The 12,493-nt window shown below is 35.4% G+C and overlaps 2 protein-coding genes across 3 annotated transcripts; one reads left to right on the top strand and one right to left on the bottom strand.

Annotated features, from left to right (window-relative positions):
* The first annotated feature begins 208 nt into the window (after positions 1-208).
* Positions 209-2,529, top strand: LOC113502338 (nuclear transcription factor Y subunit B-4). 2 transcript variants are annotated; one of them, XM_026883877.1, is made up of 5 exons: positions 209-546; positions 750-868; positions 1,217-1,429; positions 1,768-1,810; positions 1,908-2,529. In XM_026883877.1, the coding sequence occupies exons 1-5, from the start codon at positions 435-437 to the stop codon at positions 2,018-2,020; spliced, it is 600 nt and encodes a 199-aa protein (XP_026739678.1). In that variant the 5' UTR covers positions 209-434; the 3' UTR covers positions 2,021-2,529. The 2 variants fall into 2 exon arrangements, with proteins under 2 accessions (XP_026739678.1, XP_026739677.1); XM_026883876.1 differs by having other exon boundaries at positions 1,217-1,441.
* A 2,666-nt stretch (positions 2,530-5,195) lies between these two features.
* LOC113502336 (ATP-binding cassette sub-family G member 5) lies at positions 5,196-12,018 on the bottom strand. Its single transcript, XM_026883874.1, has 13 exons — positions 11,846-12,018; positions 10,905-11,022; positions 10,318-10,502; positions 9,974-10,036; positions 9,822-9,903; positions 9,233-9,364; positions 8,232-8,372; positions 7,748-7,955; positions 7,497-7,614; positions 7,168-7,261; positions 6,650-6,788; positions 6,151-6,336; positions 5,196-5,735 (listed from the first exon to the last, which is right to left on the bottom strand). Exons 1-13 carry the CDS (start codon positions 11,897-11,899, stop codon positions 5,330-5,332), a joined length of 1,926 nt encoding a protein of 641 aa, XP_026739675.1. The 5' UTR covers positions 11,900-12,018; the 3' UTR covers positions 5,196-5,329.
* Between the last annotated feature and the right edge of the window lie 475 nt (positions 12,019-12,493).

The raw sequence follows: 12,493 nt of genomic DNA, 5'->3' as shown, positions 1-12,493 counted from the left end.
TTTGCTATCCATTTTACTATATTTATTTTAAAAAAAAACTAGTAGTTCTTGAAGCCATCTAAAAGCACATTTTTCACTATTAATCAAAATCAAGAATAATTAAAAATGTAATTTAAATAGATCTCTTAATCTCTTTAGTCGATTTTAAATTAAATGTTTTATTATCTATGCCGCAAATCCGTGTGGTGTGTACTAGCTTTTTTATCTGGATTTTGTTCGTGTCTTTCTTGTCTTGTGGCTTCGCGTTGTAAACAAATTCGTGAATTCAGCCAATTTATAGAAAAAGCTTTGGTACACTTGCGTTATTCGAATATACTCAATTATTCTTGTCAATTTTCAATCTTGTGAAGCCTTGAAACTGTTCCAATATTGTTTTGTCGTACCATTCGACTTATAACCTTATATTTTGTGTTGTGGTTTATTTATGATTAATCATGGAAAGCGATGAAATTGGCAATGACTTGGTGCGGCTGGACAACGGATATCTTGTTGACGAAGAGAATAACATACGCTGTGAATATGTTGTTAATTCCGACGATGTTATGGGTAAGAATTCAAGGGCTTTTCCTACGTCACGGTGTAACTAATTTCCTTTCGAACTCATCGACGTAGTTTACATGAATTAAACGTTAACTGTAAAGAACTACTAAATGAAATTGATCACTACTCCACATATCAGTGTGCTAAAATTGATATAAATCTTTGTCGTAAGTCCGAACATACCGTTAATTAGATGTTGACCTTTTCAGATGACGAAAACAATTCAGATTCGGGCAGTAAAAATGCTCCACTTAGAGAACAGGATAGATTCCTTCCTATTGCCAATATTGCTAAGATTATGAAGAGAGCTATCCCTGATAATGGAAAGGTCAGTTGTCCAGTAGTCTATTTCAGATACTTAATTAGAATTCAAATTGACTATAAATTAGGAATTGCTTGATTCCAATTTTAGAAGAGCTTTACACAGCTGTGAAACGTTTCAATCATCTATTCAAAGCTATATATATTGACTGTTACCCTTCAAGCCAAGTGGTTGGGGCCACCACACCAAATGGGTAGTGCCACAGCTTTTACACCTACATAGGAATAACATTTGTATGATCCACAAATGCTTGTTTTGAGTCTGGGTGTCTTTAAAAGAATTTTAGTGTAAATTCTCCTATAGATTTCAGCAATTTTGTTTCCTGTTAATAAATAATTATTAAACAATTTTCAGATAGCAAAAGATGCAAGAGAATGTGTACAAGAATGCATATCAGAGTTCATATCATTTGTCACAAGCGAAGCTAGTGACCGCTGTAAAGTTGAAAAGAGGAAAACAATAAATGGTGAAGATATCCTTTTTGCTATGAATGCACTCGGTTTTGACAACTACGTAGAACCCTTGAAGTTGTACCTTAAGAAATATCGGGAAATAGTACTACCACCAGTAAGTAATACCGTAAGTTATTTAAGACTTTTTTGTTTGTTTCTTTTTTATATATAAAGTCTTCAAATCATATCAAATTAAGTTTTTATTTCAATTTAGTTTTAGGGCTATCTTCAAGCTCTTTCAAAATGTTTGTATGACAAGGTGCATTGAAGTTATGTGTCACAATATTTTTTTCTGGATATGGTCAAACAAATCACAACATTTTGTTTTTAATTTAATTTTATGTGCCTGGTTTTTTTCGGTTCAGTAATTTGTATTTCAATTTAAATCCATACAGTAAAGTAACAAAATAACTTAATTTCTATTCTAATTTAACTGTCAACTGTTGTTTTTAGGTAACCTTGAGCAAATTGAGCAAACCTATAGTGCTTTATGGAGGTAAGTAAACATACATTCATAATTTATCTTTTGTATTATAAAATTAATATGATACAAAAATTAATTAATGGATTAACAACTCAACCTATTTTTGCAGAAGATGGCACCGCCTGTATACCAGCCGAAAATGATTCAGAAACACAAACGGAATCAGCAGTACTGTATTCATATAAAGAGTTGAAAGTTATTGAAGACTTTAATATTGCATGAAAATTAAAGAAGTAAGGTCTCCATCTCAAGGTATACAGCTTAACTCCTTACAGATTTTATATGAGAAGTCCAGAGGCCTACTGCCATATTTTAAGGTAATATTATTGTGTAAAAGAGATGCTGCTCTGTGCCGTCTATCGCGCTGTCCCGCTTCCACAACGATAATTATATTACTTGTATGATATGGTGGTATCCCTTCTGCCCTGTAGAATGTGATTGGCAAATTACTTTAACTCAATATAGATACAGCCTTGTATAACTTCGAATAGGCTTGGCGGCCTGCAATCATCGTTTAAAAAAGCATTAATTGTGAAAGAGAGATGCTGCTACTAGCCTTGTATTGCGCCGTCTCGTATTATCGATTGCAGACATTATTATTTTAAGGGGTGGCGATAGGCGCCTGGCAGTGTGTAGAGGGTTGAGTATTTAAGTCAGGGACCGGCCGGATACTCATTGAAAGGGTTTTTGAAGGGGTTTTTTTAAGCGCTTCAAGAAAAAACCCTATGACATATGTTACACCTTCGAACGGATTATTGCAACCCTGTTCCGAACAGGTTACCCTTTCACTACCCTGTAACACTGTAACAGGGTAACCCACTCCAACCTAAGACAATGTAATATGCACTCTTTATCATAGACATTAGTTTGAAAATAGTATAACCACGAGCGCACGTGACATCTTACCGCCCAGCGGCGACATTGTTGCATTTACCGAGCGACTTGTAAACATGGAATAAAAATCATTGTGGATATGATCTTACAGTTTAATTTTGTTGTGATATATATTTTTCGTGTCTATACTTGTAGACCAGGGTCGATAATTTTTAAAACCAAAAAATAATAATAGTAGGATGAAACCCATTAGAAAAGAAGGGGAATATTATAAAAAATTAAAAATGATAAGAAAAATAATTTACGGGTGATCTGAGGTCGGGAAGGGGGTGGGAGTGACGTTTGAAGAGTAAAAAAAGGGTTTTTCTCAATTTCCGGCAAAAGTAAAATTCGTATCGAAAAAAGTCAAATGGCAAAGTTGTAGGTAATAAAAAGATCTAAAACTTTTGTGTTTACATTTTTTTCACATAACCTCAAAATTTATGTGAAAAATCCAAAAAACCAAGATTGTGGTTTTTTATTTTTATCTTTTACAAAAATTTATTTTTGTAACGAAATTTGGTGAACTCTTACTTTTTTGTGTCCCAAATACCCTGTAATTTATTAGATTAAAAATATTTATTTTTTCACCTTATTTTGAATTAATATAAAAAACACTCGTAGTAAACACCTAGGTATATAAAATAACGCTGCAACTAATAGGAGCGAAGATTTAATGGAAAATGTGGCAAATACGGGGAAAAATATTAATCTTCGAGGGCTTTCGTTCAAAAATTCCTAACTTATATCTTCTAACCACGCGGACGAAGTCGCGGGCAACACGACGTTTCGCGCGTAGGTAGTTTGTCCGAGAGGCGCGAGTCGCGGCGCGACGCGTCGGCGATAGAAGAAAACAGCTTTAGTCTTAGTAAAGCAATGAGGGGCCGCTAGGGTGCAAGTATGCAGCTCAAGTTTAGTGGGTAATTCAGGGTAACACGAATAAAAGCCTTTCGTGAAGGTAACCACTTCAAAGGGTTAAGTTATTGAAGGGGTTAACCCCTTCACGTGGTTACCATAATGAAGGTGTTAACCATTTCGCTGGGTTTCGAGGATGTAACTCGAACAAAAGGTAACACTGCGATATGAGTTACCCCGTGTACGGGTTACCCTGTCAAACGGCTTAACTCTAAAGTGGGGTTGTCCGGTCCCTGATTTAAGTATGGGATCACCTGTCTAATGTTATACAATAAGCCTTGTATATCTTCGACTAGGCTCACTAGGCTGGGCAGCCAACCATCACTATATAAAAAGATCATTAAAGTAGTCGTGAAAGAGACACTACTATGTCTTGTACATTGCTGTCTTATTTTGGCAACTGCAGACAGTCTGATTTTAAAGAGGTGGTTCTAAAGTTTGGAGAGGGTTGAGTATTTAAGTATGGAATATCCTCTGGCCATAACACACAATTTTATTTTATAAATTTATTACAACCAGATGAATTTTGAAACACTTAGGACGAGTTTTTGAATGCAATATGATACCAACCATATTTGGTTTATTCTACCTTTTTATGGAATCCAATGATAATAATTTGTCAATTATTCTGATTGTGGAACACAGACGATTTGCTTGTTTTAGAAATGAAATTAACGACTGAAATAAATATTTTGTATACTTCATCATACCTTGACAGTTAACTAGAGATAATTATTTGTAAAGATCTTTCTACAGTGGGTAGCGCAAATAATCGGCGGACTTGAGGTTTTTTACTTTTTCTTTAATCGTCTTACATGTCCAGGGCCCCAATTCTGCTCTTTTCAATGGCCGATGAGTTGAAATTGTATTAAATTGGCACTATACGTATTATTCTAAGCATTTTTCCAACACAATAATATCAAATTCAGTACCGGGCGGAACCCTCACGGCCAATAAAATGAATTTATAATAGGAAACGTTTTAATTTTAATCCAATTGCCATTCATTCTTCGGACATTTTTAGCTGCAGAATCGGGGCCCAAGACTGGCCTTATCCCAACTGGTATATTAAACTTCTCTACCCTGTATAATAAAGACTTTACACATATTTTGCTTTCCTCATTTCAAATAACAACTAGTTCTTTTTTAAATATGTTTCTAAGACACATGGGCCTTAATAAGTAGATATAAGATAGTGTTATCAATTTACAACTAAGTTTTAATTATTTTGAGTTAAGCAGTATACCTCCACAATTAATTGATTGTGATATGTAAAGAAAAGAAAATTATGACTAGTATACATCGCTAGATAAATTTACTATAATATTGTGTGGTTATAATATAAAGTAATTGTAAGTTTTGTTATTTAAAAATATATACTGTAACTTATTTTTTATATTTTCTTATAATCCTAATATCTCCTTTCGCAAGACTTGTGCGTCTGTTTATGAAATCTTAACGCTCATTACAAACGTAAGAAGATCTTTAAAATCTTTATACATATAAAATGAAAACGATTTTAGTAATCTTCTCTGCTGTGAATATAGTATATTCTTATTGGCATGGAACGTTAGTAAGAGAAATGCATTAAAACCATTTTAAATAATACTTCAAGAAAATATGAAATTAATATTATAATTTTGTATAATATACACATTTGATATTTCAATGGACGGATTCATCATATCATTAGCCAATTAATTAATTAATTTACAGATCAAAACTTACATACAAAAATTAAAATTATTCTCTAAACTTATCAGTAATATATCCAGGTAAAGGCATTAAATACAAGAATTTATTAAAAACCATGATACCAACGGAGAACGCGAAAGAAACTCCCAAATTGAACTCAGGATCGAAGTCTCCAGATTGGAAAATGTCACCGTTGAAGTTTTTCGACGAAAAGCGTTCCGTAAGAAAAGCCCTTCCACTGGCGTACCTACAGTTAGCATTCGAATTAGTATTGAGGTTCGAAGAAGTCTGGATCAGGTTGGTGATAGTAGATGTGCAGTTCTCTTGGTCGCTGTAGGGCAGAATGTTGAAGGTTGGCTGTTTGAATATGTTCCGGTGCATGAATATGGATGCGTAGCGTGTGTGGGTGATGTAGGTTAGGTAGTACAGCCATTCTTCGAAGCCTTTGTAGGATCTGTAAGTGATACAAGAGTTTGTGAATAAAAATACACTTTTGAGCCTAAATAGTGGGTAAACAGACTTTTTCTGCTATTCTAATATTATTTTGCTTTTAAGATCTAAGTTTTTCGTCCCATCCTGAAAAGGAACGGTTTCTTTTTGAGCTATAAATTCCTTGTCATCAAGGAATCTCAAGCTCCGTCCAGCATCCATATTTGAATTGCTATTAATGAACAACAAAACAAGTTTTGATTCACCGTGTTATCAATATAATCGGTCGATTTAACGACAAGTAAGCAAGTACTAGGGACTTTAATTGGATTCGAAGATAGTCGGGCCATCCAGAAAAATACGGGTGTACACTGTTGCATCTTTTAAGAATGAATAATTCCCACGAAATTTACTGTAAAAATGTTATCTAAAAGTCCTACCTGAGCACTCCACTGGCCAGCATGATATAAATGCAGGTGATATATATATTAACGATGCCCGCGATGAGCCCGTTCTTGACGAACATCATGACGGCCATAGCTTGCTGCTCCGCGTACACGTAGCACGACCACAGCGCCAGCGCGAAGTATACGAAGTCCAAGTTCTCCGAGATGTCCGATAGGATCCTGGGAAGGGTTTGTTTTATTAGAAATAGTCGCTATTTTTGTCTAAATTTCCAGTTGTTTTGTCCAGTCCGAGACAGCAAACGTTTTTAGGTCATCGGTTCATCGGGTAATAACAAATCAATTTCAGATTTATTTACTATCTTGGTTAAAAATAGGCACCTTTGTGTATCACGACCTAAGTGTTTGTCTGAATGTAAAAAAAAAATATTTGTCTGCAAGCCAATTTTTTTTGTCTCCATATTTTTAGGGCAATAGAGCCCCTATTATTTCTTCCCAAGTATTTCAATATGAAAATAAGTGCTTAAAAACTTACGGGTATATGACTGCAGCTGAGGCAAGCGTGCTGAGGAACGAGAAAGGCAAGGAGACGAGGTTCCAGGATAGTAGGAGGCTGGCGCCGCTGTAGAGGCCTTCCTGGGACTCTTGGTAGTAACGGGTTCGGTACGGACTGTCTGTAATAGAAACACGAGAAACTATTGAAGATGTTCAGATATTAATGAAAGGAAAATCTAGAGGAAGATCCTGTGTTAAGAGTTATCTTTTCGGGTTATTTGAAATTATTCTTCTTGGTCGTCGCCGTTGTCGCCACTGATAACAAAAGTGAGTTAGAAATGTGAACAGTTCCTAATCATCATCAGATGGACCAGTCATCTGCCACAAGTTAAATTTTATCCGTTTTTATTCAGGCAACATTTTTTCATACACACTATCCTTTATTTAATTGACGTTGTGTTACCTTATTGCTATTGTTTTTCTTTTGAGGTTTATTGGATTTAATATTTGGATTTTACTCAAGAGTAAAGTACAGTCCAAATAATTTTAAGTACTTACATAAACATATCGTGTTCATGATGCTGATGAAATAGGTTCCCACCATAGCGTTAAATATCAGTCCACTCTTAGTGATGAATGCTCTCTGGTAATCCTGTTTCATAAAAGCACAACATTAATGTCAGTTAGGCCCGATTTTTCAATCGTCAGATAACTTTTATTTGAGGAATAAATATGGCCGTTTGACATATTTTCTATACAAAAGCTGTCAAATCGTCAAACATATTCGTCAAATAAAAGTTATCTGGCGATTGAAAAATCAGCCCTTAGTATAATGCATAATTATTAATGACGTACTTAAACAAATTATGATTTATTTATTAGCTTACCTTAGCCTCGTTATAGAATATCCATAAAATGAAGAAATACATCGGCAGCGCGAATAATCTCATGAACATTTGCTTCATTCCGTTTTTCTTCAGATTAAATATTGATGCCAAAAGTCGTCTGAAAACGTATAACTAGAATTAGAAGTTGCAAAACTATCTTTCAACTGGATAACATGAAAAAGGAAAATCAGCATTAAATCGCTAACATTCGAAACACAATTTTGCATAACATCTTAGTCACTATAACTCACAGATACAACATCCAGATCACCCTCATGCCGCCCGGCTTCCCGTAGTTGAGTTGTATCTTGTTCGGGTTGACGATGCGGTTGTTCTCATGCAGGTTCCCCTGCATGATGCCCTGGCCTTCCAGTTTGAACTTCTCCACCAATGCTGCTATCTGGTGGTTGGACTCTATGAACCGTTCCCGTGATCTTCGGTCCACCGTTGATAGGCATACTAAATATAAGAAGAAATTTTCGTAAGTGGTGTAAGCAGAAGCATCTGTCTTCTTACAATATTGTTAAGTTATTATTGTGTATGAACGGCTTAATTGACAAAGGATGCAAGCCAGTTAAGATGTCTTAATCTTCCATACACCTATTTCTTTCTTTCTGTAAAATTGACATCCAGTAAAAACTTCATTTTGATACCTTTGATATCCGATTTTGAAACCTACGTTAGTTTCTGAGAAAGTTATATAAAATAAAAATATTTTGCTAAGAAAACACTTACGGTAATACATCAAAGGGTTTTCAAGTTGCGGGCAAGGGAAGCCAATACTTCCGAAATAGTCGAGAAGGTTCCTCGTGGGCCCCGCGTACACCACGTCACCGAGACACAGGTACACCACGCGGTCCAAGAACGGGAACACATCTGAAAGAACGCATTTAATAGTGATCGACTGAATCACACGCGGTTGGTGAGTTATATAACTGATTTTTTTCATATTGAACATAAAAGGTTAGGTAAGCAAAAAAAAGCAAAGTAAATACGTACAGTCGATTTTGGGATTCCAAGGAATAGGTAATAATATTTGGCTTATACTTTCTCTTCCTAAAAATTTCAGAGGCAATATTTAGCAGATAATTTTGCAGGCAACCGTACAAAATTCTGTTTATATTTTAATAGGTATTAGGTACAATACTTACAAACAAAATAGGTACAGAACAGAACAGTGACCTAGTACAGAATTACGAAACAAACAAGTGAAAACTGACATATTTTAACATGCCCAGCTGTGTCAATAGGTTCAAACAAAAGCCTTCTGAATATAGGAATGTAAACCGCGGTGAAATTAATTGTTGGAAGTAATTAGCATAATAATGAATGTAATGTGGGTGAAATGTCGATGCTCTGTCGAACATAAACTAAGTACATACGAACATAGTTGCACGAATTTCCATTTATACCCATTCTGTGCTTCTGTGTTTACCTACCTAATTTGTGGGCCTATAACTTCCTACTTTAATACTAGTTAGTGCCTGCGGGCTCGCCCGCTACACGTCGAAAATGATCTCATGGATACATACATTTGATTTTGAATTTCACTTTGATAATTTATAGTAGGCTATCTAAGTACAGTTCCAAGAGTTAGTTGTAAAAAAATGGGATTGCACTTATGAGTTGCATGCCTTCCTTGCTTATAGGTAAGACGGTGCATCGAAGACTTGACGAAAAGGCTGAATAAATTATGTATCACAGAAAATAATTATTTATTACCAAAAATTACGTACCTGATCTAGGTTTCTCCATGGTCAGAATGATAGCGGTTCCATACTTCTTCGCGGCGTTTGATAGTATGGATATTACTAAATATGTGTTTAGTGGATCCAGGTCCCAAGTAGGCTCGTCGAGAAGCAGAATTACTGAAAAAAAAAACGATACAATGTAACACGTACTTAGGTTTATAAGGAGAAGCACCTGTACAGCGCTACGATACAGCAAAGGGATGACGTGGGGATATTTCACGATAGGTTACGTTGAGTTACACCACCTATGTGAACTTAAAATGTTGAACTTTTACATGTAATTTTTTAAGCTAGCTGGAGTCGACGTTTCCTAACTGGCTACCCTGAGAAGACACGTCGAAACAAACTCAGGCACTCTAATTCTGAGATAATATTCCCACATCACGCCTTCGCAGCTCCTTGTGGTGAAAGAGTTTAGTTTTATCACGAACAAAAACAACATTTCCTGCCTCCACGGATATATTGAGAAAGAAGTAGGTACCTATGCGATCTCTCTATTTGTTCTATGGCGTATGGAAATAGTACGGACATTTTGTTATCTACTCAAAAAGACGAAATTTAAAACGTATCTTACTTGGATCTCGTATTAACTGCACGCCAATCACTAGTCTTCTGTATTCGCTCTTCGTTAAGTTTGTTACGCATTTGTGGGCCACCTGCAAAAACAAATTTCGGTTACAATATCTGCACGGAGTAAGGAAGGAAGTAAGGTTTTTTTTTACTTACATTTGATAAAGCTAAGTCGGCCATAACTTGCTTCACTTTCGATGACTTGAGGTAGCCCGAAATCTGTAACAAATGTAGGTACAATATCTAATATTAAGAAAGGATTGAACCTCTCTACCATTGAAAGAGTAGACTTTAAGTACGTGCTTTAGCAACTACTTGCTGCCAGGAGGTAATGAATTTGAACCGGCCAAAATACTGGGACGTTAATGAGTTTTTTTAAGACAAACTACAATATGGCAATACTAGTGTCACGAAAACCCTACCGTAAAATCGTTGCCCTAAAATTAATCAGTACTGAGTGAATAATCTTCTTCCTAACTGCCAGAATGGCTACCGCATACCTTGGTGAGTGATAATGCAAGTGTCTGCTGCACGCTGAGTCCAGGCAGGAGGCGTGTGTTGTGCCTCACGAGGGCACACGTGCTGTTAAACTGCTCATTCTCGAGGGGAACACCTTCTAGCAAGATGTGGCCTTTGGCTGGGACACGGCGAGCGATGACGTCAAGAAGGGCACGTTTACCACTACCTAGAAAATAAATTAAAAAGTTTTTATATCCTTACTAACTGGGGCGCGCGGACCCACCCGCTAAAATCAAAAATGATCATCTCACAGGGATCATACAATCGGGATAAAAAAAATCTGTGTTGTAAACTATCTGTGTACCAAATTTCGTCTAAATCCGTTTAGTTGTTTATGCGTCAAAGAGAAACAAACATCCATACATACAAACTCTCCCGTTTATAATATTAGTATTAACCTCCTTTTTAAGTATCAGTGTGTGCCCTATTTCGTTTAAAATTTCAGTCGTTTGGCTGTTCAAACTAGGTATATTTTCATTTAAGCCAGATATATTTAATCAATTCGGTGGCTATTTGCATTTTAGTAAGATAAATAGTAGGAGATAGCTAGATAAAGCTCTTCTCTTGCCTTTTGACCCGAGTATGGCAGTGACCTCGCCGCTGTGCGTAGTGAATGACACATCTTTGAGGATGATCCCGGTCTTCACGCCACCTATTAGGCGCTGGAAAAAGCTGCCCGGTTCCACCTGATCAATGGACAAGAAGGATATTACGTTTTAAGGTAAAGAATCAACACAAATAGAGTTATGGGTACTTTATATTTTTATCTATTTAACATTAGTATGTAGTAGTTTCTATGACATTAAAACATTCTAATTTAATTGAGCGTAATTAATTAGTTTAATAATATGCATATTGCACATATTTGGTGTATAGATAAATGATCTCTTTTATGAGCATTGGTACATTTAAAAGCTTTTTCTCCGTTTAGAAGTCGCATACCGAAAGTTCTTAAGAGCGTCAAGACGATTCCGTACTGCAAAAGACTTCAACGAATTCTCGCAACCTTTTTGTATACCAAAACGAAATAAAATTATTTTAAATATTTTTCGGCACTTTTGTGCAACGATGTTTGGGATTAGTCACTTGTATTCGTTTCATTAAGTGCGTAGATATAATTATGTTAATGAATATTTTCGGATATATCATTAATTATCGTTAGTCTAATTCGAAAGTCTCAAATGAGGATAGGTTTAAGGCAAATGACAAAAGACATGGGTTTTATAAAAAAAAGCGTTTAAATACTAGTTATTTTCTTATGCAACTAAATGTAGTGTTTATTGTTTATCACAGTTTTTGAAACTAATTGAAACGGATTAATAAACAAAGCTCCTTATTATTAAGACATAACCAAAGATATAAAATCCATAGTTCTATATCATTCATAGCTTTCTAAACACCAAAATTTTAAAATATCAAATCAAACCATGAGAGCCAACATAAATCGCGAGCTACAAACAAAACTATGTCGCAAGCAACTTTGATACAAGAAACAAATGAATAACAAACCTGTCCCGAATGAAAAACATTACACAACTCCAACGTATAATCACTTCCAATCATTATAATAACTTATTTCTTCAAAATTATATTTAAGAAACCTTCAAATTTGATAAAAAACACGATTTATTTCATGACCGAGCGACGTAGCTCTTGCTCTGAAGGAATGCATAAAACTAAATCAAATGCAGTTAACTTCAAACTTAATGTGACAGTTAGCGACGTTGCCATTCTTACCTGTTGCTAACTTCATTAGTCTAATGCACTTGATTTTTAGAACGTGTCGGTTGTTGATGGGATTTGAACCTTATGGTGTGGGTATAAGAATGCATTTTGGATGTTTGTAGTTATTAAGCTGAAGTTCTTCACAAAACTGCATTGGGCTAAGCGTCGAAGGTGTCGGTACCTGAGTTACTGCACCTGTAGATGGTATTCATAAAACTGTACAATATGACCTGGTACGAAATTAAAACACACTATGAGATTGTGTTTTGGTTCACTTTTGGTGTCCTTATTTATATGTGATCCCTTTTTTAACCACCTGCAATAAGCTTGCAGTTTTTCAAGCAGTAATATTTCATCATTGTTGTATCGGGAAATTTACCAAAAATGATTTTGTTGCATCTTTTATTCAAAATATCCTCATTCATTTTTGCC

The sequence above is a fragment of the Trichoplusia ni genome, chromosome 17 (genome assembly GCF_003590095.1).
Source record: "Trichoplusia ni isolate ovarian cell line Hi5 chromosome 17, tn1, whole genome shotgun sequence".
Taxonomy (NCBI): domain Eukaryota; kingdom Metazoa; phylum Arthropoda; class Insecta; order Lepidoptera; family Noctuidae; genus Trichoplusia; species Trichoplusia ni.
The sequence above is the reverse complement of the archived record's forward strand: the minus strand, read 5'-3'. Positions and strand labels throughout refer to the sequence as shown.